The sequence below is a fragment of the Misgurnus anguillicaudatus genome, chromosome 17, assembly GCF_027580225.2.
Source record: "Misgurnus anguillicaudatus chromosome 17, ASM2758022v2, whole genome shotgun sequence".
Taxonomy (NCBI): domain Eukaryota; kingdom Metazoa; phylum Chordata; class Actinopteri; order Cypriniformes; family Cobitidae; genus Misgurnus; species Misgurnus anguillicaudatus.
Genome location: NC_073353.2, coordinates 12366224 through 12393976, shown reverse-complemented (window position 1 = coordinate 12393976; position 27753 = coordinate 12366224). Strand labels below are relative to the sequence as shown.

General features: G+C 35.5%; 1 protein-coding gene across 9 annotated transcripts in view; it reads left to right on the top strand.

The window, feature by feature from the left end:
* The window catches only part of myo16 (myosin XVI), a 269807-nt gene that overhangs the window by 159925 nt on the left and 82129 nt on the right, over nt 1-27753 (top strand). For all 9 annotated transcript variants that reach the window (XM_055214652.2, XM_055214651.2, XM_055214654.2 and 6 more), the window contains exons 12-19: nt 1166-1231; nt 5721-5848; nt 14337-14442; nt 17819-17936; nt 18062-18209; nt 19912-20029; nt 22702-22819; nt 26573-26644. In XM_055214652.2, the coding sequence (XP_055070627.2) occupies nt 1166-1231; nt 5721-5848; nt 14337-14442; nt 17819-17936; nt 18062-18209; nt 19912-20029; nt 22702-22819; nt 26573-26644 (874 nt within the window). The remainder of the gene's footprint in view (nt 1-1165; nt 1232-5720; nt 5849-14336; nt 14443-17818; nt 17937-18061; nt 18210-19911; nt 20030-22701; nt 22820-26572; nt 26645-27753) is intronic.

Sequence of the window (27753 nt, the reverse complement as noted above, 5' to 3'; positions counted from 1 at the left end):
TGATATAATCCACAGTTGGCCAAAATTGAGTTTAAATGGACAAACGTGCATATTTTACAGTAATGGTGGTCGATACGCGTTCTTCCGATCATTAATTAGAATGGCCAAGTCGTGTTTCATATTGACAGATGAATACGCTCAGTTTATTAAATAGCCTACGTCTTAGTTAATTAAATACGCTTAGTTTATCTATTATTAATTGTATTATAATTATACATGATTTCACAACTTTTCATTGGCCATTTAGATATGTGAAGTATACTATATACGGAAATGAACCTGGACATTCAATCCATCGAAAAATCTCAAAATCGGCAAAATGCCATAAACGCGTTTGTGGCCATAAAAACGCATTTTGCCGCCAAAATTTACACAATGCACCTTGAAAATTAATACCCAATACCCGTTCTTGTCTTAGAAGGATAAGGGTTAGGGCTAAACCTGAATCATCCTTTCTGTTGCACGAAAGGTTTTTTGTTGTAAAAGGTCCTTCAGACCTTAAGGTAAGAAATACGTTTTTTTTTATCTTTGACTGAAATATGTTTTGAAGAACCAAATATTTTTTGTGACATCACTGCAAAAAAACAAAAAACTTTTTCAGAAAAAAGGTACAAAAGTTGTCACTGGGACATATTTTTGTGGTGTCTGAAATTTAAGTGGACATTATCGAGTTCAATCTTATAATCCCACAACCAATGTACACTCAACAGCTAGCCGCTACCACTTTACTGTGGTGGGTGCCAAATTGAACTCCCGTGTCTTGACACAAGATGGCACATGCATCGCTTCACTTTTTACTCACTTATTCAATAATAGTGAACTAAAGAACTGTAGGGAACTTTAGTCTTGCATGACTGAAATAACTGCCCAGAGGTATTGCAAACATGGACGCCTATTTGCGTGACTTCCCTAAAGGGACTTTGGATTATCTGACTGCTTTAGGAAAAAAAAACTTAATTAAACTGAGCAAACAATTTATCATAGCAGTGTTGTTTCATGCCCTGCATACTGAAATAATAGAAAATCTTTGTAAACCTTGTGATTAGAATTTCTGTTTATTAAAAGATTGATAATGTAACTCAATAAAAAATATAAATCTATGGATAACTATGTAGCATCAGGGACTTGTCATTTCAAATATCTCTTTTTATTTCCCTCTTTTCAGACCTACATTGGACACATTCTTCTCCTCATCAACCCTTACAAGGACCTGCCTATCTACTCTAATCTTGTAAGTACAGACACATGATTTTTGTGCTGTTAATGTGGAATATAAATGTTTAATTCATTACCACTGTGATTTCAATCTGGCAATTTTAAGCTGTTTTCTAGTAAGCACAGCGTAGCACATTTTGAAACACGACTTGATCTCTTTTTAAATAATTCATGGGCTTCCTGACAGTGATAGCCTACTCGACATACAGCGCCCACTCTTCCTGTTCCCTCTTCATTTCCATCCACTCCTTATCTCTGTATCTTCTGTATGCTCCTCGAGTTTAAACGATTCAAGTTTACCCCAAAATAAAAATGCATTTATTCAGACTCATGCTGTTCTAAAACTGTACGACTTACTTTCCAACAAATTGAGTTATCCAAGCTACATTTTGAATTTTTATGGTCACCATCCACTTTTGTTGTGCAGTGCAGGTTGAAACTTTTGTTTGTCCAGCGTCATCACTGCTACAGTTGGTTGTCAAAGAAGAGCATTGTTGATAAGAGTCCACTCATCAGGGAATCACAGCATGTGCTGCCGGTCACTAACAAAAATAAAACATGACAAGACAACCATCTGTCCGCCGTAACGCTTTATTGGCACGTGAAGGAAATCAGAGACACTGTAGTAGTGCTGTGGATCTGGTGGGATGCCTGTCTCGTTTTGGCCCCCTGCAGCAGAGTCTCATTTCAGGCATGGCTTCCTCTGTGTGTCCCCCCACATGTCACATCGTCTTTGATGGACCGGGACCTTTTGCATGTTCAAGTAACATTTTTTTTTAGTAATATTTTTGACATCTTTGACATGCAGTTTCCAATTCATCTGTCCTTTTTCATTAAAATTAACCAAATAGAGACATATTGGTTGTGTACTGATGCTGTTGATTGCTGCAGTATATGCTGAATAGGAAAGACAATGTTTTACTGGTTTCAGACAGAGCCTATCTCTCTTTGTCCTTCCTGTATCCTCTGTGTTTTCTGTCATACATCTTCTGTAGTGTGTGTATGTGTGTGTTATGTGAGTGCTATAGGGTAATGAGATCTCAGTGTTAGTCTATTTTTCCCAAATGAGCTTAACATTTACCTTACTTTGCTCACACATTCACATACTTGCATACTAACACATGACCTTCCTGTTACTACTACATCACGCTGTGGATTTAATAGTAAATACTGTACACGATTTATCATACACAGGCAACTTGCCTTACACCAGAACTGAAATTAAAATGAAATAAGCATATGTAGTATATAAAAATAAGTGATAGAAGAAAGCAACTAAACAAAGTACCTAAAATTAAAAGTAAAATAATCATGAAAACTAAAAATGTATACATAAAAATATTAAAATATTAATAAATAAAGGTTAAAATCTATTAACTATTTCCCCACCAGCGTTTTTAATAAAAGTTGCCAGCCAGCGCCAGCTTTTTTATGATTTTATGCCTTCCAGAAAATGTTCTTCTTTAAATATATAAACATACAATATATCAATTGAAAAAACAGACCTTCTGCTTTAAAAAAAAAAATCATCAATGACGGGGAAAGATTTAAAAAACTGTGGCATGAAGATGCAGAATAGAGGCATTTCCTAGCTTTAAGATGGTTTTGTTTTGTTCAAAATAATGTTTATTTCATTTTCTGTGTGCGTTTTCCAAAAAGGCTGTTTACATGAATGTGTGTTTACTGCTTTTAGGTGTGCTTTATATTTGGGGCTCTTGATCAAAAGAAACCAAAAAGGTACTTTAACCTCTCGACGCGCACTAGCTCGGGGGTGGGATGACGTCATTTTTTTTTCTAACAATATCTATATAGCCTCCTGTCTACAAACATTAATAATATTAACATAACTATACATTGTTTAAAAGGTCTACGGGTTTAGCATCAGTTGTATGGTCTCTGTTTTGAGATACAGATGCTCTAGCATCATAAATGTAGTATTTTGTGACAGAAGTCCAGATGACAACATGCAAAATATAAACAGGACTTCTTACCTTTGTGTTAATATAACGATCGCAAATCGAATCCAGTCTATTTCAGATGTGTGAATAACTCATGAAAACCCTCTATTAGAATACATCCAATGACCATTTTTGTCCACAAATGCGTATAATCCGTGAAATATAGATATTGTCTATTGTTTACATCAGATTTCGCATGAACGTCTTGTAATAGAATATAATATACAATCTGAGGACTATTTACTTCGTAACACTGTAAATGAGATTACACTCGCGGTCAAACCCGCATTCAAACTTTGAAGCAGGCGGGAGTATAATACATAATATCCAAACAGCGCTGTCAAAAATCGTGATGTCATCTGACTCGCTTGTTCCTCCAATGACTTCATGGAAAATATTGATAGACAGAACGTGTAGCCAATTAGATAACGAATCCAACAATTTTTGTGTGACGCTTTATTTCCTGGTGTGGAAACTGCATTTTATATGCTAACATAAGGATAAATAATAAAAACGAACGTGTATGCATGTAAACAAAAGACTTTTATTTTGGGGCTGACTGGCACTTAGAAAAGGCACTAGTCTTACAAAAACCCTTGCAAGAACCTCATTTTTGGGCCTTTTGACTTCAAACGTGAAACATAACTTCTTTAGACTTGTGGCTTTGGCATCATTACATTTCTAGGTTTCACACACATATTTATCATTAAGATTTTTAGTATTAAAAAAGATGTTATGCAAAAAAAATGTTTTATTACATTTTATACAACAGTTCTTTCTGGTTCTCGAATCTGATAAGAGCTATGCGATATTGTGCTGATAACGGCACTGTAACCGCTTCACCTTTCGTATCATTCCGCCACCTAGTGAATGGAGGTCCTAAGCAGGCTCATCTCTGAATGGAAAAACACAGACGCGTTGTTTTGAATCACTCTCCGTGTGTCTCATTAGTTTACTAGCTCATAAATCAGTCTGTGAATCCCCAATCGGAAGTTATTATTCCGTCAAAGATCAGCGCTCTTGGATGTAACATTAAAGTTAATGGGAGTAATGTCTTGTCACATCGTGTGGACGATTAACACTTGGAAAGTTTTTCTGGAGCTATATCTCTTATCAGAACGCGAAAACACAGTGGAACTGCAGGTAAGCACCGCAGCTTTTAAATGTGGACATTGATAATTTACTTTATCGTGACGTGACTATTAAAACATGTTATGAGATATCGCCACTGATATATTTATAAGCAGCATGCAAAAACATCTCTCTGACACTTATAAAAAAAGTTTTATATAGTACTGACAAGAACAAAGTTTAATAATAATAATCGAGTGCTCGTATCGCGTTAAGAATAAATGAGAAAGCAATAGTAACGTTATACAAGTAGTTTTATTAACTTTTACCTCGCGCCAAAACAATAACAACACAAAAGACACTAAATATGAATAAAAAAACAAGTAATAGTTTGATCATGACACCAAATATTGCTGATTTGATCTCATTTTGACGATCATAAACAAACAAGACCAACATGAGAGCCAGGGAATCCCTGTCAGAGATGTAGCCCAGAGAGGGCGGTGGTCAGCGGGGCGAGTGAACACTGACGTCCGCTCATGCTTTGGTTCTCATTCGTACCGAATCTCACTAAGCAAACGTTCAAACAGGCGCTATCTTTACTAATCGACTGCAGATTTAAATATAATACATATACATTCTCGACTGAACTAATCTTAAAACTACACTTTGTGACCAAGAAACGGTAATATAAAGTAACGGCTTTTCCGTCCATTGAGTTGTTATGAGCTTCAAAGCAGCCGAAAGTTTTACCTGTCATTCTGGCAGCCCTCAAATCCGTGGTGGAAGAAGTAGTTCTCAAACAAAGAGGTTTTTAAAATAACTCTGTTGTTGTTTTCTAGTTTTCGTTTTTCAAACGTGTGCCGTCGAACTGTTGTATAAAAGCAATATCGCTCTCGGAGTCGTGTGATATAGCTCTATATCATCACGGCTGTGATTGCCTCCGGCCCACACTCCTACTCGAGCGATATTGCTTAAGTACTTCAGCCTCTAAATTTTATCTTAAAATAATTTTAAAACCTGGAAAAGTGTCTTCTTTCTAATATCAGAGTTATGCTTATACTCTAAATGGTTTAGTAAAAACAGCCCTTTTAGTGAAAGTAGGTCTTTTCATGTTTTGGGACAGAGTGGGGGTGCTTTTCAATAGGTTAAAGGAAAATCAATACAATGCAGTGTTGTTAAATTAGGATTGTTATGTACTTACAGACCATTTGGGGTGAAACTGTACCTTACTGTAAACACCTAATAAGCTATAAACTTTTAATTACGATGAAAAACAATCACATCTTTTACTGAAGTAAGCATACTCAGGTACGGATCATTAATTAGAGTGTCAATGCAGACAAGCAGAGAAGTGGGGAGGGGGGACAATTGTGCTGTGGTACGGTTCGGTCCATTTAAGTATGATGTGAGCACACCCTTCAAGTGTCTCTCTCTCTCTCTCTCTCTCTCTCTCTCTCTCCCTCTCTCTCTCAGGTCAGTCAGTTATATCTGAGCTCCAGCGGGCGTCTCTGTTCCTCTCTCCCACCTCATATCTTCTCTTCAGCTGAACGTGCTTACCACATGATGCTACAGGAGCGACGTCCGCAGTGTTTCATCATCAGGTGCTGCACACTGACATGCACAATCAGTCGTTACCGCACCTGTCAATCATTCCCTACAGTTTCATGCTTATTTACATGTTAGCACAATCATTCAGTCTGTTTTTATAAGTAATCTATTAGGGCTGCAACGATTCGTCGACGTTGTCGACAAAAATCGATAATAGAAATAGTCGACAATGAATATCATTGTCGACGTTGTCGCCAGATATGTTTTTTTTTCCGACCGAGTGAGGCATCTCTCTTCATTACAATCTCTGCCGAGAGTCGCACATGCGCATTGGCTTCTCTGCTCAGCGATAACACACAGAAATGGCAGCGTCCAACGTAGCAGCTGCGCGTACCAAAACATCTGAGGTTTGGGAGCATTTTAGCCTGGATACGGCGAATAAAAATATTACCTGCATGGTTTTCAGAGCAGTCTTTGCATTTCACGGCAGCACCTCGGTCATGCACGAACAAGCACGTCGGACAGTTGAATGAAACAGAGTTTGACTCGCCTCGGTAAGATTTAAATAACATTGAAGCTAATACGTTTTGTTTTGGATGTACATTTTATATGCGTATTTTCGCTTTAAAATAAATAAATAAAGGATTTAACGTTATGCCCGACTGTGCCTGACAAAATTTTAAATTAAATGAATGCAGTCTGAAGAAGAGAGCCACGGACGCCTTTCTTGCAAAAGAAGCAGACGTGCACCCCACAACAGGCGAATGCCCTCACTGAGTATGTATATATATATATATATATATATATATATATATATATAACTCAGTTTTTTTTCAGAAATCTCGTTTTTTGGTTGTGCATTCAAATTAATATCAATTCAACTGCAGTTGGTTTGTTTTGATTTAAACCTTCAAAACTTAAAAAATACAGCATATATATATTTATATATATAAATATTAGGGCTGTCAAAATAAACGCGTTAACGTAAATTCATTTTAACGGCACTAATTTTATTAACGCGCGATTAACGCCACACGCAATTTCTGTTTGACCCACAGCTGGATGAATTGAGAAGCAGCAAGTAACCGGCGCTGTCTAGATGAGTCGAAGCTTTTCATAAAAATAAGAACATTAAGCTCTCGTCTAGCGAATCCAATGCTCTAAATGGTCATTAAACATCTAAAATTATCTTTATCTGCACGTTTCCTGAGAAGTGTACCGTCCCAAATCCATATAAAGCAAAGATGCGTCTTCTTTAACTTTTTAGTTTCGTTTTTAAAGCATTCAGAAATGATAGAAAATAGACTGCAGGACTTGCTTGATGTTAAAATAATTATTAAGAGAGATAAAGTTCGGGACCTGATTGATGTTAAGAGTTATTAAGAGTGACAAGGCTCAAAAGCGATGTCTGACGCAGGCGTCTGACGCGCATGCACACAAACATGCGAGTGCGCGACCCAGATATATATAGACATCTTACACAAAATTACAGTTTTAAAAATATCTGTTTTGACAAGAATTCACGCAGGTATGACCTATAATCTGTTATATCTGAAGAGAATGTTTGGTTAACTGTTAAGGAAAAGTATCTGTTGTGTCATTATATTAAACCCTTGCATTAGCCTACAGGATCTTAAAGCGGTCTGTCTCAATGTCAAAATTAAACAATAAAAGAAAAACATATATTGATATTGTTTTTGCTCTGCGTAAACAGGTGTAGTTATGTCATGCTTTATCAGATTCCAACAATTGTTCCAATGGTTTTGAAGTTTTTTAATAGAGAATGTTAAAATAATTTGCTCATCCCAACTCAATTTGCCAGCACAGGTCACAAATGATGCAGTAGCAAACAGAAATGGGGAAAGAACAAGGTCTTCTAAAGGGAAAATCATGTATAAAACTATGGCTGATGGTTCTGTTGAAAATGTAAACAGGCTGTTGTAGACATACATTTTCATATAGCATATATATTGACCAAATCCATGCTGATTAGAGCATTAAAAACTTGAAAAGTGTTACATTTAGGTACATTTAGAACAGATAAAAATAATTTATTGACAGCCCTAATAAATATATATTAAAATAGCTGAAATACATAACTTCGTTTTGGTAAAATCATAGTAGCTGCAATTATTAAAAATGTAAAACTTGTTTTCATTAAATGTAAAAAACGTTCATTGAACTACCCCCTTCTTTCTTGTTTACTATCATTTTCCACAGAATTAAAGCAATCTCATGCTACATTTTAGAAAAAAATAATTATTATTCGATTAGTCGACTAATCGTTTCAATAGTCGGTGACTAGTCGACTATTAAAATAGTCGTTAGTTGCAGCCCTATAATCTATACAGCACATGTATATTGATTTCTTTTAACCCAAATCTTTACCTTCAGATCAATGTTTACTATGTTGTTATTCTTTCAGTTGTCTGCTCAAATATTTAAGCCAATCGAAAAACTTTCCAAGTCTGAAACCTTAGCCAGAGAGCACTCTCACTTTAGGTGATTGGGTTTGATTTGTGTCTTTACAAGGTGTGGTTTGGGGGTGGGTGTGGTTAAAAAGGATGGGAGTGGTCAAATTGAGTAGAAGATTTGCAGGATGGTGGAGATTCCACAGTGGGAAAAAAGAGGGCTGTGTGACTAAAATGACATGTCCTAAATTTAGTCCTTAAAGGCATAATATATATTTTTATTATGGTAAGCAGGCTACGGATTGTGTTGTGTGAACATAATCTATATAAAATTTTTGTTAAAAATCATAATCCAACAATTATGCATAACTGGAAGAATGGTTGAAAATCTTCGGTCTAAAACAGTGGTTCTCAACCTTTTTTTATCCAGGTCCTTTACTGCCCCAACCAAAAAAAGAGCTAAATATCTTTTCTGAACACTTCTAAAACAACATATAAAAATATTGAAAGGTATGCTAATGTAGACTTGCCATTGGCTGTAGTTTTATAATAAATAATGAGGATTAGGGGGTATTTTCAGCCCCATTTTTATTATAGGTATAATCGTTTCATATTATTATGTTTTATTTTATTAAATTTTTATTCTAGATGTGTTTTTTAAGTTACCTTTGTAGAGACTAGTAGGAGCACCTAGGACTGCCCTTAAAACTAGCAAAGAATAACCAAATTGCTACACTGACAAGACAGATTGTGACCCAGCAAACATGTAATGCTTGTGCATGAGAAATAATTGCTTCATACGCTGACTTGTGATTGGCTGAATGTTAGTTCACTCAAATCTAGTAACAAATCAGAGACTACAGACAAGAATAGTGGCCTTGTATTTTGGTGTAAACTTGCAAATGCCCCTTAAGAACACCTGAACACCCTTTTCAAAAATCTATGCTCTCTTAACACCCCTGGGGGGGGGGGGGGTACTGCCCTATTGAGAAACGCTAGTCTAAAAGGTGTGGGAACAGTGTCAATAAACACAATAAAATATTCAGATGTTTGTCCGAAAGCTTCCCAATAATAGGCTTTATGCCCAGCTGCATTACTTCCTGAACTTCAGCCAGCTCCTTGTTTCCTGTCTGCCATTATTGGACAAACTGATAAATCCAGGTGTGTCTGATTATTGTTGTTGTGACTACTGAGGTCAGGCACACCTGGATTAATCAGTTTGTCCAATAATGGCAGACAGGTAACAAGGAGCTGGCTGAAGTTCAGGAAGTAGTGCAGCTGGGCATAAAGTCTATTCTACGCGACATTTCCGCCCTCGCTCAGAAAGGTGCACCAGAAAGGTAAGCCAGAAATGTGCACAATCTTGCAGTTTGTAATAGCTATCCACAGCTAAGCAAGTTGGTGGAGAGGTTCAAATAAGGTTGAGAGTCCTCCCTAGTATCAGGGTATACTAACTCCGGCATCACCAGAGCAGCCCTTGCTAAACCTTGTCACCGAGACAAATGTCCTGGGGACGTTGTAAATTCAAACCTGTTAAATGCTCTTAGGGAGATTAATGGATTGTTGGGTGGTGGTGTAGCTTCTCTACGTCCTGGTCTGCCCCGGTCATCTCTGATTGCAATTAAATCCTGTTTCACATTCTGATGCTGCTCCGCTGGCCCGGTCCCTATGCTCCGCTGAGCCAGAAAGGATCTGGCAGCTACTTTAATGCCCTCTCTGCATGGGCTATCCATCACACACACACAACCCGCAGGTGAAGGCAGATCGCTGCAAACATGCTCCACCGACTACAAAAGTGTTGGAATGCGACATAACACAAACGTGCACACGCAAACACACTGCTGGCTCAAAAATGCATTGTGCCCTTGAGTTCAATTACAACCTAGAATAGATTTCCAAAAAGAAATGGGAAATCGGGGGGAAAGCATTAGACCCTCCAGAAAATGATAAGTGGGAGGCCAAATGACCTTTAAAAACCATCTGCTCAGGCTGGTTTTCATCTCCTCGCTTTGCGTTCTACGGGTCTCTGTAAGGAACCAGGCTCTCTGCGCATGGAGATGACAGTTTGCACTGTGAGGTGTCTGACTGTGCTTTATGACTCGTTTTAAGAGGTCGTAACATCTAACAGTGAAGTAATTAATAAAGTTACAGTACATCTTCAAGAGTGTTATTACTCTGTCGTTATTCAGCAAGTCTGCAAAACCCTTGTTGGTAGTTCAGCTGGGATGTGTATTAACACCCTGTCAATATTCTGGTAAAAAAAAAATGGAGTCACAGCATGTCATTTACTGTTTTAAAGAGGACATTGTAACTTCCTACTATAGCTCTGTTTTAAAGCCGAGTGAGCTGACAGTCTGGACAGGATTTTACTCAAACGTAGGTTTCCAATGTGAAGTCTGCTTTAAAATGAATGTTTTGGGCAGTGCCTAACACTGTGCCTAGGGGTGGGCGATAAACCGGTAGACATAATTAACCGGTAGAAATTTGTCAACCGGTAGAGATTTTGGACTATCGTTTCTATCGAGGTTGCGCGCCCACGTCACGCTCCTGTGCACGTGGTCACGAAAACGTAACATTTGTACACGTATTTAAGCACTGCAGTTTTAAAACAAGTTATTTTAAGCCCTTGAAACACAGACAGCAGATCTGCATGCGTGCGTTCTTTCTGTGTGTCAGGAGCGGACAAGTCGCGCAACGCTGCTCTTTCTGTCTGTGAGGAGCGCGCAAGTCGCGCGACCGCTGCTCATTAAGCTCGTGAGCATTTTCCCGCTTTATTGGCCTTAAATAGACATATGCATCAAAATTCCCGTCTTTGCAAGCATCCTCATAAACACGACCAGTTAGGTCTTAAGAGAAAGTAAACAGCTAAGAGACAGCGCATATGTAACAGTGTATTGGATCCGGACTTTGGTCTTAAAGGGGAAGTAACCTAATTTTACTCCTGTCTGTCACTCGTGGTAATCAAACAGCATTGAGAGAAAATCTCTCTCTGCTCTTGATTTAATCACTTTTCTACCTTAAATATATATATATATATATATATATATATATATATATATATATATATATATATATATATATATATATATATATATATATATATATATATATATATATATATATATATATATATATATATATATATATATATATATATATAGGCCTATACATACATGCATAATTATTTATTATCATTCTTATATCATTGACTGTTTATCTTCAGAGAGCTTGAGTTTTGTTAGTTTTTACCTTCTTTCTATGCTTGTATATGTTTTTTTGAGAATTATGAACATTTCTATGGTATTAAAGATTTAAACCTTATTAAAGCATAAAAAAACTCTACCGTGATACATATCGTTATCATGATATAAAATTAATCCTATTGTGATAGAAGATTTTGGTCATATCGCCCACCCCTAACTGTGCCCTAACCAAGCACAACTCCATCATGAGATAAGAGGTATCTTTTCGATGTTAATGCTTTTGTGCTGTCCTTTCCAGACGATACGTGAAAAGCGACAGTGAATTCAGTTTTTTATATACAGTACTCTGTAAATACAGATTTGTTGGTTCAACTTAAAAATGTTAATTGACTAGTTGCCTTAAAATTTTTAGTTATTTCAACTTGAAATCTAAAAAAGTTGTGTCGACTGATATTTTTAAGTTAAATTAACTCAAAATTTTAAGGCAACCAGGTAACTTACTTTATTACGTTAAATTAACGTTTTTTACAGTGTATGCAAATCATGGCTGATTTGCTCCACCCACATTAAAGTTATGTGCCTCATGAATATTCATCAAACACTGACCACATTTATCTTGCATTAAAAAGATAAATTATAAGAAATAAGAACGTTCAAACTCTTTAAGAACAAACTGCTGTATTTCAAAACAAAAACTGTGCATCAATCAAAGTTGATTTAATGGTAAATTTAATGAAATACTTAACAAATGTTAGTGCCGGTTGGTAGTGCACTTGCAGCGAGAGCTCCGCCTACTCGCACATCTAATTGTCTGTTTATTTTGATTGTTTTTATTAAACGTTTATTGCATTTTCTAGTCGTGTCTTGTCTGGTTTCACTGGAATTCACTGGAATCCTTTCACATCGTATAGGGGATGGTGAGGCAAGTCTAGAATGCATTACTATTAAATACAAATATTAAGTTAAAGGCATGGTTCACCCAAAAAAAAATCCTGTCATTTTCTCATCCTCATGTTGTTGTAAACCTGTATAAATTTCTTTTTTTTCTGATGAACACAAAAGATATTGTGAAAAATGATGGTAAGCACACAGCTGATTGTAACCATTGACTTTCATAGTAGGAAAAACAAATATTATAAAAGTATTTTGATAAATTATAAAGAATATATTTTGATAAATGTTGGAGTAACACTTTACTTAAAGCAAAACATTTATAATCATGAACATGATGGAGATTTATTTTCATTTTTGATAAGTGTGATTCGTCACAGTTTGTCATTTTTAATGCAAAGATGACATTGTTTGAGATGTCTTTGTTATGACAACTTGACATTAACCAATACATTATAACTTGTCATGACAACTTGACATTACCAAGACAACAAAACTGACCACTTTTTTTTACCAGTGATACAAATTGAATTTGACATTAAAATGTCATTAAGTGTTCATACTCTGTCAAATAGTTTTATAACAACATCACAAATATTTTTTCAGTTCATAATGTTTTTTTTAAGTTTCCTCCATGTGTTAACAAATAAAATCATGTATAATAATAATAAACATAATAATATTACTTAAAATGGCTTAATATTATATTTTATTGCATTTGGAATCTGATTCACCTAAAATTAAATGAAAACAGTATAATGGGTTAAGCATGCAGCGTTGGATCCATATCACTGCAAATTTAATTACATTAAATTAAATTAATTAAATGTTTTGTTAGTTTTTTTCTTCTATGTCAGAAAATTTCAGAACCCTCTGTGTGAGGAAGAACAATTTCTGTTAGTCACAGTTTTTATGTATTGTGCACATACAGTACATACAGTGGTTTATGTCAAGTTGTCATAACAAAAACATATCAAACAATGTCATATTTGCATTAAAAATGACATAATCGAACAAATGACACTTAATGACAGTTGCCATAAATGTGCATAAAATCTCCTTCATGTTCATGTCATGTCATGATTATGAAGGTGTCATGTCAGCCTTATGAACACCCATTCAAGTCAAGTGTTACCAATGATGGTAAGCACACAGTTGACGGTAACCATTAAATTCCATCATATGTGTTTTTCCTACTATGAAAGTCAATGGTTACAATCAACTGTGTGCTTACGTGATGAAAATAAAAACAATGTATTGTTTTTATTCTCTAGTAAATATGCCAGCCTGAACTCACAAGAATTTATATTTTACAAGTTGGCTAATTTGTATGAATTCATGTAGTTAATCATTCAAAAACATACGATTATCAAAAAATAACCCCAGCATGTGCTTGTATGCCCTGTAGGTTATCCTGTCATTAGCTTAGCAATACATTTCTGACAATGCAAGGGATATTTATTAACAGGCCCATCTCCAGTTGCTTTACGTGAGTAGTGGTTCATGTGAAATCTTTGCTAATGGGTTGTCAGTCAGACGCTTGCTGTTGAGGGATAATCGTGTCTTTTGAAGGTTACAGTCATGAGGTAGTCCTTGATGGTGTATTGCTGTAGGCCGAATGTGTCGTGTCTCATGCCGTGTTGGAAAGGTGTGATGCAGTTAAACAGCTCTGTGACCTGCTACAAGATCTCCCGCTGTTAAACTTGAGAGAGGTTGATAGAAAAAGATGTTGGGCCAGTCAGTCTAGAGATCTTTTAACATTTGTTTAATTTATGTGGACTCAAAGAGGAAATTGTAAGAAGCAGTGTGAAGTTGTTGATCTCCTAGGGTGAAAATAATGAAAAATAACTTCCAGGTCATATTTAATATCAGAGGGAAGAAGTAAGAATAGACAAGAATTTGATGGTTAAATAAAGTAATTTTTTTTAAAGTATTATTGTGAAAATTGTTAACTTTTTTAATATATGACAAACTCTCTCTCTCTCTCTCTCTCTCTCTCTCTCTCTCTCTCTCTCTCTCTCTCTCTCTGTGTGTAGTGGAGAGAGTGGTTCTGGGAAGTCTGTGGCCTGTAAACACATCCTGAAGCACTTGGCTGCTCGCTCAAGTTCTAAAGGCTTCGCTTTAGAACCACGAATGAAGCATGTAAGTCTGTCTGTTTCCCAGTATGTCTGTCATTGCAAAATGATCTTCGCTTTTTATTTAAATAATTTATTAAAGATGCATTAAAATGGTATGCATGTTGCATTGGTTTGTTTGGAGCTTTGGGAAGAATTTAAGGAGGACACATGCGCAAAGTTTTTTAAGACATAACCCAGGACAATGACTACAAAATATTACCATAAAAGAGAGTCAACAAATATTAATAACAGATATCATTTAAGCAAATATGTGCTTTATTACTTTGTTATAATATATTTTTAATGCATTTTTTAAATATATTTATATCAAACCCAGATTTCCTAATAGGCTGTGGTTTGCTTTATTGACAAAGTGTTGTTCATTGTCAATTTTATCCCATACACCTTATACATCTGCGGTCATCGCTTTTGGCCACTATTGTTCAAGCAAACAAAAAAACTGACAAACAAGGGTACACCACATCTTAAGCCACATCTAAAGGACCCTATCATACACTTGCATACAATGCAGTGCAATGCGCGACGCAAGTGTCTTTTGCTAGTTTCATTCCAGCGCAATTATCATTTTCACGTTTAGCGCCACATTGTTTAAATAGCAAATGCATTTGCGCCCAGTGTTGCGCCTATGGGTGTTATGGTCTGAAAACAGGGTGTGTTCAGGCGCATTGTTGGTCCGTTGCTATTTTGAGGCAACTAAAATAGACTACACCATTGACCAACAAAAACCTGGTCTAAAGTCTAAAGTCATTTAGCAATATTGTTTTTGTTATTTAATCAGCGTGTTGGTAATATGCGCCTATAAATGGGACGACAACGCGCGTTTGCTTATCACACACATGGATGCGCAGCAGCACAAAAAAGCTTTTAAATATAAAAAAATTAAAGGATTAAAATGTAAAATATTATTATTGAGTCTCTTGGACATAAATGAGGACCGATTATGAAACATTAGAAGGCGTAAAGAGCTGCTTCACCTGTAGCCTGGTAAGTAAATAAATGCTTTGCTTTAAACAAATGCATCTGTTTTTAAATGCTTTCCCACTGATGAATTGTATATGATGACTTTGTACTTGTTGATATGTAAGATGAGAACCTTTTTAAGTAATGCTCAACACATCCAAATGTACAAAGTCATCATATACAATAAATCTGTGTGGTAGCATTTAAAAAAATCTAAATAAATGCAATATTACATATTAGCACTTTTTTAAAAAGCTACAGCTCTTCTGCCAGCTGATCTCAGCTTCACACCTAACGTCTCATAATCGGTCCTCATTTATGTCCAAGAGACTCAATAATAATCTTTTACATTTTGAATCCTTTAATTTTTCATAAAAAATCACATGTGTGTGATAAGCAAATGTGTGTTGTCGTCCCGTTTATAGGCGCATATTACTCTAATGCGCTCTTTAAATGACAAAAACAACATTGCGCCATAGACTTTAGACCAGGTTTTAGATGGTCAATGGCGTAGTCTATTTTAGTTGCCTTAAAATATCAACTCGCCAACAATGCGTCCATGGGCGCACATATGGGTGCAAATTTATTTGCTATTTAAACAACGTAACGCTTGATGTGAAAATGATAACTGTGTCTGGCAGAAACTAGCAAAAACACTTGCGCCTGGTGTATAATAGGGCTTATTGTTTTGAACATTTAGTGTTTTTGGTGGGGTTAGACATGTAATCTGGACTTCTGAAGATGTTTTTTGTTTCACTGGAGACTCATGATAGCTTCAAAAAGCTGTTATTTCTTCTTATTTATAGAGGAATTAAATGTTTTAAGTGTCTAAAAGCCTGCGGCAGGCATAGTGCTTTGTTCAAATATTAAGGAGACATTTATTGTGGGCCAAGGACTTAATAATCGCACACAGAAATGACTACAGTTTTATGACTGGGGGCTGGTGATATTATTACACACATTTGTGTGTGTGTATGGGGATGGGTTGGTATATGTGCTTTATGGGCACATGAATAGTGTATAATAATGTTTATTATGCTAAAAACTGAACGGCTTAAAAACATACTAAATGGTTTTCATAGATTCAAGTCAGGTTTTTGTGATGGTTGGGGTTAGGGACTGGGGTAAATAATCTTGTGTCAACAGATTAAAACTAGTAGCTTACCACTGGACCAAAAGAGTACATTTTAACTGTGGTAGCTCATCGCCACCTGGTGGGGAAGAGTGTTACCTGCTCATATTATATGATCCCTATAGCTGCGACTAAAGGGGCGTTTCTAAAATTTAATCGTTAGTGGTGTTTGATCACATTTGTTTAATTTCTTATCTAAAATACATATGTTGCATAATCTGGATATTTAAAAAATATATATATTTCCTGTATCTATTCTGCATTTTTCACACATTCATTGGACTGTCTAAAAAGTCCTGTTCATATGACTTACAAAGGTAGCCTATGACAGCACCATAGTACAATGGTATGTTAACATAAGGAAATATAAAACTATGGTACTGACCTATTACCTTATGTACTGTATATACCATGGTATGTAAAAAAAGCATTTGGTAGTGAACATGAAGATGATGGAAAACAAATGCAGAAATAATGTCACATCGGTAACCCTTTACAATAAGGCTGCATTTGTTAACACTTCATTAATGCATTAGCTAACATTAAATATTAATGAACAATACTTCTACAGCATTTTTTAATCTTACTTCATTTTCTAATATATATATTTTTAAAATGTAACGTTTAAACTACTGCACCATGAACTAACATGAATAACTGTTTTGACATTAAAGGGGCCATGACACAAGACTTTTCTAAAATGTCAAATAAATCTTTGTTGTCCCCAGAGCACATATGTGAAGTTTTAGCTCATAATATCATATAAATAATTTATTATAGCATGTTAAAATTGCCACATTGTAGGTGTGCAAAAATGTGCCGTTTTGGGTGTGTCCTTTAAAATGCAAATGAGCTGATGAAATTCAAACACTGATCACAATGATGGTGTTTTTTTGCAATTATAACTCAATTGTGCTTTTCTCTGCACTAAATGGCAGTGCTGTGGTTGGATAGTGCAGATTAAGGGGCGGTATTATTATAATAAGAGCTCCTTATGACATCATAAGGAGAGCCAAATTTCAACGACCTATTTTTTCATGTGCTTGTTGAGAATGGTTTACCAAAACTAAGTTACTGGGTTGATCTTTTTCACATTTTCTAGGTTGATAGGAGCACTGGTGACCCAATCATAGCACTTAAACATGAGAAAAGTCTGATTTTCATAGCATGGCCCCTTTAACTAACATTAACAAGAATTAATAAATGCTGAAAAACTATATTGTTCATTGTTTGTAAATTTATTCAAACGAAACAGCATTAAGCATTTTCTTTATCTTTTTTTTTTCAGGTGAGCGCCGTCTTGGAAGCGTTTGGCCATGCTAAGACTCAGATGAACTCCTCTGCGAGCCGGTTTATCAAGTTAATCTCATTACAGTACTGTGAGAAAAGAAGAACTCTACTCAGAGGTTTGTTTATCATGCAGAATGGATTCCTGCGTTGTCCTTCATTACCTATAGAGGGTGCTCATGCTCTATTAAAAGATGCCTCACCACTTCCTCTCGCTCTCTGGTTCTCTTATGTGTGTTTTTAGCTCGTCTGTACACATATATGCTGGAGAAGTCAAGGGTCATCTGTGTACCACCACATCAGCAGAACTTTAACATCTTTTACCTGATGGCTGAAGGACTTTCAACGGAGGAGAAGAGTAATCTATATCTCAACAATGTCTTGGCACATAGGTAACACACAGTATAGATATTGTTCTGTCATGGGGTTTTTATGAGAAGACATACTTTTATTTTTTTATATATACATTTTATGTAAGCTTAATAAATAAGCTTTACATTGGTTTGTTAGAATAGGACAGTGTTTGGTCAAGATAATCTGGAATGTGAGGGTACAAAAAATCGAAAATATTAAGAAGATTGCCTTTAAAGTTGTCCTAATGAAGTCCTTACAGGGTTTCCACGGGTCATGGAATTTCTGTAATATCATTAAATTCTAAAAGGTCTTTTCCAGACTTTAAAAGTCCGAGAATTTTTTTTTTTTGACCATTTCATTGAACAACAGGGATTTTTGTTTGTGGCTTTACATTTTTGTTTCCCTTATTTCAAATTGAATCCGTTTATTAACTTGTGATGTAAGGAATACCATTTCCAGGTTCAAGCCTCCTCTGACTACAATTTAAACAGCTGTTCCCATATGGCAAAATATATATTTTTAAATATATTTTTAAATATACAAAAAATGGCCAAAAAATATATTTGCTGAAATATATTTTGGAATATGTTTACAAAAAATATTTTTTCACCTATATATTTTTTGTCCATTTTTGGTACGTTTTGAAATAAATTTTCAAAGTGAATAAAATTGTAAAGCATTCGAAAATATCCCATATTTTTCAGTTCAAGGAAATATATATTCACGTCGTATTGGAAGAAAAACTTTGTTACAAAACCTGTAAATATAACAGTTTTAAAAAGGTTAAAATTAAATATATTTTTTCAACTTCAAAAATATACTTTATAAAGTTAATTTGTATTAGACATATATTTAAAATATATTTAGTCAAACAATACATTTTTGCCATATGGGATGTAAAGTTTAAAATGGATTTGCTTGCCGTTGAAATACATTTTGAAATGTTGATATATGATGGTTAAAACTAAATATATTTCCAAATAAAAAAATATATTCAGTTGAGCATTACTTTCCACAAAATGTATTTAGCATATATTTAAAATATATGTTTGGCACTGTTTATTCATTGAACGCATTTAAGCTTACATTTTTATAGACTCAATGTGTACGCTACATCAGGCTTACGGCTTCCCGGAAATAGTTCATGAAAATGTAGCTTTTGACTGTGGGAACGCTGTCCTTAGCAACACATATTACTAATGATAAATATCATAAAACATATATTTACAGTAGGGCATTTACAAAATAGCTTCATGGACCATAATCTTTATTTAAAATCCTAATGATATCTGGCATAAAAATCGATAATTTTGTCCCGTACAATATACTGTAGGCTACCCATGCGACTTCACACTGGTTTTCTGGTCCAGGATCACATATTTCTTCCAATGACAATACAATTTTGTTTTCTTTGGTTAATGATTAAAAAAGGTTTAACTCATAAATCTGAAATTTAGATATTTAAATATATCAGCTAAAAACATTTTACTTTAACATATTTTTTATATTTCTGAATAAAGAGCGGGATAGGATATTATAAATTATATATACTATAGCTACTATTTTTGCCAAAGTGTTCCCCGGGAAATCACATGAAGGGTCAGTAAAAGTTTATGATTAAATATTAAGAGTTTACCTCTGTTTGACTGAATTTTTGAGTATGTTGCTGAGAGTTTGAGTCTTAATGAGATTACATTATTATAGGTTCATTATTATACTGCCATCATTGTGTTTTTGCAGATGTCTGAAGACAGCATCTTCAGATGAAACTCCTGCGGTCGCTACGGCGTGTCCTCAGAGTAGAGAGAAGCTTCTGGCCCTTAAACAGGCTCTGCGTGCACTTGGCTTTAACAGACTGGTAAACACGTGTTTACATGCATCCTTATGAACACACATGCATACACATGCAAAGATGTAAATGTATGTATGTGTGCAAGTTTTTGCTCTGTCCGATTTTTGATGCCAGACAAAAAATTATTTAAACTGTCTGGCCAATAACTTTTAATGTAATGGACTTGATTTGGCATATGAAAATAATCCTAAAATTGGTCATGAGAAAGTATCATAGTAATATATGAGCTAAAATCATAATATGACATGTGGTCGGCCTACATCAAGACATCACCAAACTGTCTACTCTAAAGTAAGCAAAGCAGTAAAAGGTTTTAGTGACTCACATGTGGACATGCTTCTGGCTTTTGCAGTCATTGTAAACATGTTGTTCTGATTGATGTAGGTTTACTGTGCCAGTACAGTAATTTCATTCATCATATACAGTAGTACTCATTACAGCATGTCTTCAGACTGTAAAAACACAGCACAGACCTCCATTCACCCTGAGGCCAGACTAACACCAGTCAGTCATGGTGTTATGATAATTACAATAGACTCGAGGGAGATGTTTGAAATAGAGTTGTAGCATTCTGCACGGTACTGTTTGCATACTGTTTACTATAAATATATATATAGTTTTTGTATAGCGTGTTGTTGATTATATACAGTGGTATTGTGCCTTAGGCCAGGGGTTTTCAAACTTCATGATGCCAAGGACCCCTAAATATGATGAACCTTTTGTGAGGGAATCCCTTCTTAATATATATATATATATATATATATATATATATATATATATATATATATATATATATATATATATATATATATATATATATATTAGGGCTGTCAATAGATTAAAAAAATTAATCTAGATTAATCGCATGATTTCATGAGTTAACTGCGATTAATCGCAAATTAATCGCACATTTTTATCCATTCTAAATTTACCCTAATTTAACACTTTTCAGGTTTTTAATATTCTAATCATATATACATATATAGATGCTTTATGCAAATGTATGTTAACAACAGCCTGTTTACATTTTAACAGATTCACCAGCCATTGTTTTGTATATGAATTTTCCTTTCAGAAGATTTTTCTTTCTCCATTTTTGTTTCCTGGTGCATCATTTGTGACATGTGCTGGCAAGTTGAGTCGGAATTAGCAAATTTTTAAAAAAAGTTGTTCATATTTTGACATTCTCTATTAAAACATAGAACAATGCATGATTTGTTGAAATATAACAAAATATGACAGAACTACACTTGTTTGAAGTTGAAAGAGTCAAATTACCACAAACATTTCCACATCCATACATTATATTACCACATCAATACCTTAAAATCACTGGTAAAACTAATAGATTTAGCACACACAAAGCAAAAACATCATCAATGTATGTTCAACTTTTTTTCCTTTTGTTTGATTGACATTGAGACAGACTGCTTAAAATCTAAGTGATCTAATATAATGTTACACATCAGACATGTTAACCAAACATTTACTTAAAACATAACAGATTATAGAGCCTGCGTGAATTCTTATCAAAACAGATATTTGTAAAACTGTAATTTTGTGTAGATGTCTATATATCCGGGTCGCGCACTCGCGCGTCTGTGTGCACGCGCTTCAGATATCAGTCAGTCAGCGTGAGGGGATCGCATTTGAGTTTTGTCGCTCTTAATAACTCTTTAACATTAATCAGGTACCGAACTTTATCTCTCTTAATGACTATTTTAACATCAAGCAAGTCCTGCAGTCTATTTTATAAGTCATGCATAAAAGCGAAACCAAAATGAATTGAGACGCATTTTTGTATTAGATTAAGCATTAAGAGGACGGTAACGTTACACCTCTCAGACGTATAAATAAAGATCATATCAGATGTCCAACGAGCATTTAGAGCATTGGATTTGGTAGACGATTTGCTTAATGTTCTTATTTATATGAAAACCTTTTACTCATTTAGAGAGAGTCACATTTGTCTGCGTCTCTGTTCATTCAACTATGGGCTGGACCAAGGGTCAAACAGAAATTGCGCGTTGCGTTAATCTCCGTTAATAAAATTAGTGGCGTTAAAATGAATTTGCGTTAACGCGTTATTAACGCGTTAATTTTGACAGCCCTAATATATATATATATATATATATATATATATATATATATATATATATATATATATATATATATATATATATATATATATATATATATATATGCAGGCCCAATATATGGTCAGTATGCAGTACCAGTGCAAAAACTACAAATCTAATGGTGGCATGGTGGCCTAAGACTTTGCATAGCACTGGATTATGCCTGTATAAATGCATACACACACACTTATATTGCATGGATATTTTGTAACAAGATGAGGTATAATGTCTTTAAACCTGTGTGTTGGGTTCAAACACACACGCATGTCCTCTAGCCAACCAGAGTGTTTTAATCCTACCAGGAATCTGTTAATCTCCTTCATTAGAGAAGGCTTGTTCTTACAGACCATCAGTGCAGTATGACCCTAACTAATACACACACATTAACACATACAGTATTTGACATGAACATATATTTCAGTTTTTCTCTATACCCTAAATCTTTAACCATGCACACAAATATAAATGCACTGTGCTCTGCCTGTTCTCTGCTTTACAGAAGTCCTCGATCCATTTTGACTCTATTTGTGTCTCTTTTAGGAGGTGGAGAACATGTTTGTGGTCCTCTCTGCGCTTCTGCACCTGGGAGATCTGCGCTTCACCGCCCTTACAGACGCTGACACTGCGTTTGTGTCCGACTTACAGCTGCTGGATAGAGGTCAGTGAGGCGGCTTTGTTAAGAGGCCAGCAGGGGGCGGTCTTGTCCGTCGGGAACCTCAGAAAGGGGGAGAGAGCTAGAGGGAAAGTGGGCGGGTGGTTACGCAGTAAGAATTGTGTCACACATCACCCTGGGTTGTTTACATCGGTTCTACCTTGGTCTAATAGCAGAATCACTCACCACGCAATGGAAAACTCTCTCTGATAGACAACACGCTCGAGCACGTACGCTCTCTCTCTCTCTCTTCATACAATTTTTTGCTAAGCACTCTCCTCTGGCCTTACACAAACACGTTGTCACCTGTTTCTTTAAACCCTGCAGTGCAGAGGGGCGGAACAGAGCGGACACTCGTTGACCTCGCCGTTACATAATGACACGTTTAATACAGAGCCCGGGTAAACAAGTGATGTCAGCGTGCACAAATACACAAGCACAGATACATGCACGTCCGTATGAGGTTTCTGTTGTTATGGATACATGTGATCACAGTTCAAAGTGAGCCTCGTGACTGCACAGATAAACATGGCCTAATGCACACAACCGAACGCACTCATGCATACACGCATACTGTTCGTATTCGACTCCTGTTTTGAGAATATATAGGAGAGAATAAATAGAACAGGACTAAATGTTTTATGGAATAAATAGTTCTGAAATCTGATTGGACATTTGAAAGCATATTTAGATGATATACAGACACCTCAGTTGAGTTTTATTTTGCATTTAATCTGTGTGTAGACAGTATAATGCACAGTACCGACTGACTTTAGTACTTGTTGAAAAGCTGTTTATTGGACCTTATGTCTTTTTTGTACAACTTCAACCACACCTATCCACTAGCTCGCAAGGCGGGTTTACAGTGGAGTCGAACTTGCTGTGAAAGCTTGAAAAAGTTTGAAAATGCTGAGGTATATGCAAATTGGAGATGAGGAATTGCTTTGAGGTTAGGAAAGCCAAGGCCGTGACGCGTGTCGTAAATTTGGCAGGCTCATTAAAATGCCAGAGCAAAAATTGTTACAGGAATTACTGGTGTATTTACTGCGTGAATACTGTTAACATGTTACATCCTACGATAAAGTCAGATTTTAAGTTTTACTTTTTGAAGGTACAGCATCAAAGCAGCTGTCTATACAACTGATAACAACACTTGTTAAGCATTGTGAAAACAAGTGTTGTAGTGTGTGGCCTTGAGATTTTTTATTTCTTTTATAAAACAGAGACAGTATAAATTTGCACTGTATATGGTTACATATAATAATAATAATAATAATAATTTGAGATACACCGATATATCGGCCAATAATCAGTACCGGTTGATAAAAGACACCTTAGTTGAGTTTTATTTTGCACCGAATCTGTGTGTAGACAGTATAATGTACAGTACAGACTGAATTTAGTACTTATTGGAAAGCTGGAAAAACAATTTTTAACACTATCGGCTATCGACCGATAGTTTAGAAACTGCAGTTTAGCCATGGCCGATATATTATTTCAATCAAAAGAGAACAGGAAAATGCAAGTTGAGCTCTGTGTATAGAAAATGTAAAGAATCATCACTAGTTTAATGTTCAATATTAGTGGTCATTATATGAATAAATAACATTAAGAAAATTTAATCTTCAGAATTTAGTTCATGAAAGTTAATACAACCATCAAACTATCGGCTTCAATATCGTTTGATATCAGTCTGAATAATCGTCTATTTGTATCCTGAGAGGGGGGATAAGTAATATCGCAGCATCTCTACTAACAATAAATATCATAATTATCCAACCAAATTCTGGAGTCTGTAGCAACTTATAATTTAACATAACTAAGCATAATGTAATAGCTGCACATAATGTAGTAAGTAGGGGTGTCACGATTCTCCAAATCCTTGGTTTGATTACATTTTCGATTCTAAGGTCACGGTTCGATTCGCTTCTCGGTTTTTCCTTTTTTTTGTTGAAAGAACAGGTTGCTATGCCATTTTTAGACTAGACTTTTATGAAATATAATATCTGACCTTGAGATGCCCTGCCATGTTAGTCGTGCTGCCAGTGGAAAAATATCACACACGCACATACCTGTTAAAACGAAACATTCCTGTCAGTACTTTGCACCTTAAAAACGCACTTTTATTAACGTCAGATAAGTCATGTTTAAATGCTGCTTTCATAACTCTTAAGCAACTGAAATAAGTTGTTGTGGAACTTAAACAGAAATGACCAGGGCCGGGTTCCCCAAAAGCATCGTAAGGCTAACTAGATCATAAAAACAATTGTACGGATCATCTTAGAATTATGGGCCGTTTCCCAAAAGCTTTGTAGCTTAAGTAGCACTTGAAAATCATCGTAGATCTACGAGTGGTCTGGAGTAATCGTTTATTCATAAGTGCATTGTAAGACATCAGTGTTACAAGGTCACCTGCAGGACAACCAGCAAACTGCAATAACGATAATGTAATGTTTAAATGTAGGCTATATTTATTTATTGGGGTTTTCTTTGTTTATTTGTTTAAATTACTTTAATATAATATATTTAAAGATCAAATGAGAAATAAAATTTAAATGACTAAACATAAATTAATAAAGAAGGAAAACGTATTTGGTACAATTTTGGTAAAAGTTGGTACTAGCAAATTGATAATTGTTCCTACCAATTGTTGCTATAATTCATCTAGTAATTTTTTTTTTTGATGGGTATGGCATCTGATTAAAGAAACCAAATAAATATTTACAGTACAATACAATAATCCATAATAATAAATAAACATAGATAATAAACAACAAATAATAATCTAAACTATAATATAAAATGCAGAAGGCATTTTGCAGTGGGACGAGTCCTAACTAAATACGGAAAATAATATTTCATTATGAACAATTTTAAAACATTTAAAAAGTCATTGAACAATATTTAAAAAAATTATTAAAAATATTAGTGCACATCGGCTAAAGATCATTAGCCTAAACAAGCTTCTGCTACAAATTCGAGTCATTCTATTGGTGACATTTCAGCACTTGACAAACGACTCGTAAGTAGCACTTTAAACCCAGCTGCGAGCGATCGTTATACGTGCATCTTTGGGAAACGCACGAAAATGAACAATGAATGTTTGTTAAGTAGCTCGTAGAAAGCGCTCTTAAGTGCTAAGTTCAATCGTTATCGGGAAACCCAGCCCAGTCCTGTCACAGACGCCGTTCTGCTGTGTTTTTTGTTTCCCATGTAAAGAGCAGCTCGCGTGGTGTCTCCTGCATCTGCCATGCTTTTTTAACTGGCTGTAGCTAGCGAAGTTAGAGGAGGTTGACTCGCAGCACTCAACACGTGTGTTTTTTTTCCACTTGGCAAGCCGACCGGACGTGACATGGGGGCGTGGCAGCATCGACGATTCCATTTTTTTAATTCGAAGTTCGAGGTTGTGACTTAAAAATTTCGATCGATTTCGATTTAAAATCGAAATCATGACACCCTTAGTAATAAGTATTACATTATTATTTAATGAAATGTTCATAGCCCCGATTTCACAGACAAGGCTTCAGGCTAGTCCTAGACTAAAACACACGTTTAAGCTGTCTCAACTGAAAATAACTTGCACTGACATATCTTTTGCATATGTCTTATATGCTTAAATATCAATTTAGCTTAGGCCTAGTCCTTTCTTTAGCTGATCCATGTCTGTGAAACCAGGCCATAATGTTATAATTTTGTCAAAACTATACATTTCTAACTAATATCGAACACTTTACTGTATTTTAAACTCTCTTTTTGCAGTTGCTGGAATGTTACAGGTGAACTCTGAAGATCTTGGCTCCTCCCTCACCTCTGATGTGCAGTATTTCAAAGGTACATTTACATTTTACACTTACTGTACATATACTCATTTGGCAGACACTTTTATCCAAATCGTCTTACCTTGCATTTGAAGTATATATTTCTAGCAATATGTTTATTCCCTGTGATTGAACACACAACCTTTGCTACTGAAGCGCTCTACCAATTGAGCTACAGAAACACAATCTTTGTTTTTTACGTACAAAGCACCAATCGACACTCAGACTAAATATTGTCAAAGTTGTCAATCAAAGCTTTATGTGGCATAGCACCATACTGTATATGCCGTGACATCTCACTTGCTTGTGAAACGCACCCAATTTCCAACAAAAGTATTGTTTAGTGTAAAATATGTTTTAAGATTAACAAAGACACTGTTGATTTAATAAATAATATGCAAATTCATCACAAAAGCAGTTCATTCGGTTTAGTAATGGTGTTCCTTCGTTTAAAGTAAACAGCCTCTGGTCCCCTCCCCTGCGTAGTGCGTACTACATCGTTAAGAGTTTTTATGCTAACCTTATAGGCTCACCTCAAATAGCTTTAGCCTTACTCTTTTGTTCGCCGCCGAACGGTTGACCACTGCCGTGTGTGTTTGTGTCATGTTGCAAAATGCGGCGAAGACTCCAACACAATGTTAATAGTCTGATTAAGGTGTGTACGAACCGTCTACAAGCCCTTCAATAATGCGACTGAAATAGGAATACTCCACATGTCTTATATATTCTATTGTGTTTACTTTGATTATAATTTTAGTCAGATTAATCCTTGTTTACACCATATCAGAGTATTGTCTTTATCGAGTTCATATGGAATTATTGTTGCCCATGTAAATGTACTGACTGTTCATTCATCCATCTTGGCCTTTATCCACTCACAGTCTCATCAATGAATGTGGCCTGGAGTGTTTGGCCTCAGATTATATTACCAACGATCCCAATTTGGCCCAATTTAAACAGTTGGACAACTGCCTTATTCAGACTACGCAGACACAAACACATTTCAGTCGCAAGGTCTAGACTGTGCGAGTGTTTGTGCTTGTGTGGCGTTATACAACAAGTGTGCAGTGTGTATGCATCACATGATGCGATGTCTGGACGTTAACCTATTTCAGCCACTGA